The sequence below is a fragment of the Leptopilina heterotoma genome, unplaced genomic scaffold, assembly GCF_015476425.1.
Source record: "Leptopilina heterotoma isolate Lh14 unplaced genomic scaffold, ASM1547642v1 Lhet_472, whole genome shotgun sequence".
In the NCBI taxonomy this organism is placed as follows: domain Eukaryota; kingdom Metazoa; phylum Arthropoda; class Insecta; order Hymenoptera; family Figitidae; genus Leptopilina; species Leptopilina heterotoma.
In genome coordinates, this window is record NW_025111099.1 from 652,554 (window position 1) to 658,591 (window position 6,038).

The 6,038-nt window shown below is 32.3% G+C and overlaps 1 protein-coding gene across 1 annotated transcript; it reads left to right on the forward strand.

Moving 5' to 3' along the window:
• Positions 1 to 241: 241 nt before the first annotated feature.
• On the forward strand, positions 242 to 2,833 carry LOC122507558 (zinc finger MYM-type protein 1-like). Its single transcript, XM_043620344.1, has one exon. It carries the CDS (start codon positions 299 to 301, stop codon positions 2,831 to 2,833), a length of 2,535 nt encoding a protein of 844 aa, XP_043476279.1. The 5' UTR covers positions 242 to 298.
• The last annotated feature ends 3,205 nt before the right edge of the window (positions 2,834 to 6,038 follow it).

Genomic DNA, 6,038 nt, shown 5'->3' on the forward strand with positions numbered 1-6,038 from the left:
AGAATGTTCAGAAAAGAACAGCGTTTTCCATCTGTGCATTTTATAAACAGCTGTTTATGAAAATGTTTTGAAAATATGAATAACCTATTGGTTTGTTTTCATTTTCTTTCCATAACCACAATTGTCTAAATTATATAAAGCAATTATTTATAAGTGAGTATATTTGTAATTGTAGAAATTGTGGTAAGTAATGCAACTTAACATTATTATTTTTACACATATCTATTTGTTCCATATTAACATATCAGGGTCAAAGTAAAATTTTAATTTTTTATTAGTACAGTGCATTAAGTTGACCATGCCTCAAGGAGTTCATACATCTAAAAGGAAAAGTGGTTATCAGCAAAGAAAAGATAAAAAGGCAAAACTAACTGAAATAGAAAGTATTTCTGGATCTCTTCTCAAGTATGTAAAAGTTGAAGAAAATCATCATGACACTGAAATTACGATGCCTGATGCTGAAAACACTTTCGACAGTCGTGTATCGTCGACTAATAGTGAAGAAAAACTAAATAATGACAATGTAATAGAACATAATGTAAACAAATCGGAGAGTTTCGAACAGGATGAAATGAGAGATGATGAATCGGAGAAAACTATCTGCTTGGATATTTTGCAAGATGTTTCACATTGGCAGTTACCACTTTCAGAAAATTGTCGTGTTTCAATAATGAATAAAGGGAGTTGTCATTTTCAAAACAAGGACGGACCATTTGAGTCAACAATGCGACAAGGGTTAAAAGTTAGAGGAGAAATGCGCTGCTTATCGAAAGAATGGTTTTTTAAAGAAATGCCTAATGGTCAAAAAATTCTAAGGAAATGGATGATCTATTCGCCAAATAGCAAACAATTATATTGTTTTTGCTGTCGCTTGTTTGCCAGCAGTGATGAAACCGGGTCTTTATTTGTAAGCGGATTTTTCAAATGGTGGAAGTTAAATCCTAAAGTGGTACAACATGAAAATTCGGAAGAACACCTTGGAAATTTTGAAAAATGGAAACTTTTTGAAACTGGTCTGAAATTAGAAAATACTATAGACAGCGAATTGTTGAAAAATATGGTCTCAGAAAAGAAAAAGTGGAGAAATATTTTAACGAGGTTATTAGATATAACTCTATTTTTGTCCAAACAAAATTTAGCATTTCGAGGACACGATGAAAGTGAAAATTCAACGAATAGAGGAAACTTTCTTGAAATGGTAAAACTTCTCTCTAAGTATGATGTTGTATTGAAAGAACACACGATAAGATTGGATCGACATGCATCATACCTGTCACCGGAAACACAAAATGAATTTTTAAATGTGCTGGCCAGCCATGTTAGAAAGGTACTTATTCAAGAAATCAAATCCGCTGGTTATTTTAGTATGATGTTTGACAGCACTCCTGATACATCACATGTTGACCAAATGTCAGAAGTAATTCGGTATGTCAAAATTAATAACGGAAAAGTGGAAATCAAAGAAGTTTTTTTAAGGTTTTTCCCGTTAAAAGGAAAAAAGGCTTCAGATTTAAGTTCAGAAATTTTTGCCAATCTTGAAAGTGATGGTCTAGATATAATGATGTGTCGTTGTCAGGGTTATGATCATGCAGCTGTTATGAGTGGAGTACATGGTGGAGTTCAAGCCATCATAAAATCGAAAAACGAAAAAGCTCTTTTCAACGGGTGTGTGAATCATTTAGTCAACTTATGTGGGGTTCATTCTTTTGCTGAAAATGCATTGTGTGTTTCATTTTTTGGAACTTTAGAGCAAATTTTCGTATTTTTCTCTGCATCAACCCATCGATGGGATGTATTACTAAATCATTGCGACTGTTCTGTCAAAAGATTGTCAACAACCCGTTGGAGTGCTCACTATGCTGCTGTAAAAGCCGTCGAAGAAAATTTCGATAAAGTGATTGCAGCAATCGAAGAACTGTGTGATCCTCAAGAAAATGTAGATACCAGAGGTTCTGCACAGAGCCTTTTACCCGCTGTCTGTAATTTCACTTTTCTTTGCTTTTTATATTTTTGGAAAGAGGTTTTAAAAGAAATTGACTGCACGCAAGTATACTTGCAAACAAAAGCTTTAAGTCTTGATAAAGTAGCAGCAAAATTAGAATCGCTTCGACTTTTTGTCCATGAAGAACGAAACAATGTTGTTGACAAATCCATTGATCGTGCTCTGCTTACAGCAGAAGAGTATGGCCTTAAAACAGAAAGAAGGGTTCGCTTCAGGAAGAGAATGGCTGGAGAGCAAGCTAATGATGCTGGCCTTACATTGCAGGCAGAAATTAGAAGATCTATGATTGAATGCTTGGATAGATTTCATTCAGAAATCGCAACGAGATCAAAATCTATTCAAGATATATTATCAACGTTTGAAGCCATTCAAACTGATAGTATTTTGTATGCAAGCGAAGAACAATTGAAAGACACACTAAGGAAACTTACTGATTTTTATGACGAAGTAGTAGAAGCTGAGCTGTTGTTGGAAATTCCCAGGTTTCGCAGACATTTGAAAGCAGCTAAAGTGGATTTATTGGAAGCAAACCATTGGAACGCTTTAGATTTTTTAAACTTTATTGTAAAATGGGATTTTGTTGAATCATTGCCTAATTTAACTTTGTCATTAAAATTATTATTAACAATTTGCGTATCAAATGCAGGTTGTGAAAGAAGTTTTTCTAAACTAAAACTAATAAAAGATTACTTGCGGTCTACGATGTCTCAGACTCGACTGAACGATCTAGCTATATTATCCATTGAAAAACAAACATCTGAAAACATAGACTTTGATGAAATAATCAATAATTTTGCAGCTATTAAAGCCAGAAGAGTAAAATTTAATTAAACAAATCATTTATGATGATTTGAAATAAAATATCTGTTCGTGAATATGTTTTATACAAAATTAAAGCTTTAATTAATGTACTTTTTAAAATAAAAGAATTTAATTCTTTCAGTTTATAGTTTTATATAGTAGTTTTTTTAATTCTTCATTATGACTTTGCTTTTTTTTGGGGGGGGTGACACTATACAGAATCGCCCCGGGTGACACCAGCCCTAGCTACGCCGCTGTTTCTAGAATTGTTTTTAGGTCAAAAAGAAACGATTTTGACGATACCCAAATGAAAATAGATAACTTGGGAAATAACGGACACCCTACTGTACACATGTGGTTAGAGCGTTAGTCTGTTAGTCCGTAGGTCGTAGGTTCAATTCCCCTCGTCAGCAATTTTGTTTATTTTCATAGGTTTGCGGTATTTCTAGATTCCAATCGTTAGGTACTAAAATATGAAAATCTAATGCACACTTTCTGTAATTGTTTAATATTTCATTTTTAAATGTTATAAACAATTTTTTTCTACTTCATTTACTATATCCATTGTTAGTCTCCATCTTTAATACAATTTCTTTAAGAAGAGAAATATTTTATGAATAATAACTATTTATTAATATTATTTACCATTTTGTTGTTAAATTATTTATAATTATTAATTTACGTCTAATTAATAACAATACGGCATTTATTGCGGCAATATTCTCAGCCAGCACTGGTCCAGTGCTGCGCCAGCGCTGTCTGGCAGCACTGGCAGGCAGTACTTCGCCAGCGTTAGACAGCGTTATCATTCCAGAGTTATGCCAGTGCTGTCTGTCAGCGTAGCTGCCAGTGCTGGCGCAGTACTCCGCCAGTTGTAAATTTCCCATTGGGCGGCTTTACCCCGAATGTATTCCTCACATTTCAGAATAAATTAAATTAAATATTTTTGAAATAAAACAAAACTATATACATATATATGTACTTCGAAAAAGGACATCTAATATCATCAAAAAAACTTAGCCAAATAAATTAAGACTCAAAATTAATGATCGAAAACTTAAAACTGCAAAGAACGTTCACTGTAAAAAAAGAGCGTCTTGGTTTAAGACGTTTACGTGGTCACATTTTAGACGTTTATAAGCGTCTTATTTGCCTTCTAAAATGCATGTATTTGGAGGTTATGTTTTTCATTTAAGACGCTCAAATAAGACGCTTATTTACATAAGACGTTTATAAATGTCTAAACGTCTTATTTTTAGACGCCATTTTTTGCAGTGTTATTTTCTGACACCTCTAAAAACACTTGACCGCCTCTGATTCCATGTTGGATTCATAAAACTAAACGAAAGTTCGTTAACATAAGTTGAATGTTAATTTAAAAACTTATTTAATTTAGCTGTAAGCAAATTAAAAACCCCTATTTTCGGGGTCGATGATTACAAATCAGACGTTAGATTTGCAAAATTCAATATGGTAGATGCAGTATGGCGAACAATTTTTTAAAGATTTAACAGATCCTCTTCAAAGTTTGATTTCAACACGTCCTGGCTCCATGATTTTGGATTCGGTAAAGAGCGAATAACCAGAAAGATTAAAATTCTTTACGCATTTTTAAATCTGCCATTTTGAATTTTGAAAAACTGACGTCGGATTCGTAATCATCGACCACTGAAACAATGACGCAGCGAGTTTAAAGCGAATCCGTTGAAATTTTTTAAATTTATTTCTCATATTGGTTTTGACATTTTTAATTTTGGAAATCTGGCGTCGAATTCTTAATCAGCAACCATAAAAACCTCCCAAGAAACTACATTGAATGAAATTCGTTGAATTTTTTAAAAATTTGTTCGACATATTTGATCCGACATTTTGAATTTTAAAAATCTAACGTTTGATTTGTAATCAGTGGCTCCGATAATCCCTGATTAACGAGTTTGAAGTGATTTTTAGTACATTTAAACTTTTAGCCACGAAATAGGGTCTCCTGGTCCACTATGCATTATTTCGCTTATAATTTTTTTAAAATCCAAAATGAGCAAAAATAGGCAAATGAATCTAATACTATATTAAATTTAGATGATGTTTCATATTTAGCTTATGGAATTTAATGCGGAAGTTAGGAGAACTATTAAATAATATGAAATGAATTTGGAAAAAAAAATTTATTAATATCAAATGTGCTTTATTTTTTATTACATAAACTATTTTTAATTTTTTTACTTTTCTTTAAAATTCTATATCTTATAATAAAGAAATACAGGTTACGAGTCAAAAAATTGATTAATTTAAGAAATAAATAAGTAGACCAAAATTTTCCTTTGTAAAAAATAAGATCCAAGGATCTCTAAGGATATTATATGTAAAATTTATAATTCTAAAGTGGACTTTTGTCCACTTTTAGATGTTTACTGGCCGACTGTGCATCTTAAGTTTAGTTCATAGCATCAAATTGCTAGTGACCAGATTTACCCTGTGACCTACTTTATATCGGTCTCCCCAATAATAAAGTATTTAATAAAGTAAATAAAACTTTCTGTAAATAAAATTTTTATTCTAATGAATGTTAGTTTCAACCAAAAAATTTTTCCATTTTTTTCATTAAACGAATCTTTTCTCCTTTTAAGGATGATCATTTCATGGAACAATGCAGTATATGTTAATAGGGTAATTATTATTATAATTGCTTGTTCAACGTGCTGTATCTAGTCAAGAGGCGCTGCTCGTGGAACAGAGATTAGGCAAGGGTGGACGTTGGTCACTTGACCAACGTATCCAAAATGCAATATCGTAAACATTACAAGTTTCCTCTCGGGCTTGAACAAGGTGATATCTGCACAAGTCATGAGCTCATCCTCGTTCATACGCCTATCATTCTCTCCCTATTTCCTTTTCTCTTCTCTTGCTAGCCATGGCCTCTACTAGGTTTAACGGTGTTTACTGATGAATATTCATTTTCCGTGTCGTTCTCTGCTATCGGAAGTTACACAGTTCTGAACTCTACCACTGCTTGGAATTGCCATTCAGAGACCTTAACTCCATAAATTTATTGTGATCATGTTTGGTTCTTTAGTTTTCAATTTTTTAATTATAATGATAATACTAGTAATATATTCGCACTAGCAGCACAAGTACACCATATTGTATTATGCAACATTTTTTAGTCAATTAATTAAAACATTCTTTAAGTATTGAGCAGATAATGTTTATAACAATAATACTATTATTTTAAAATTCT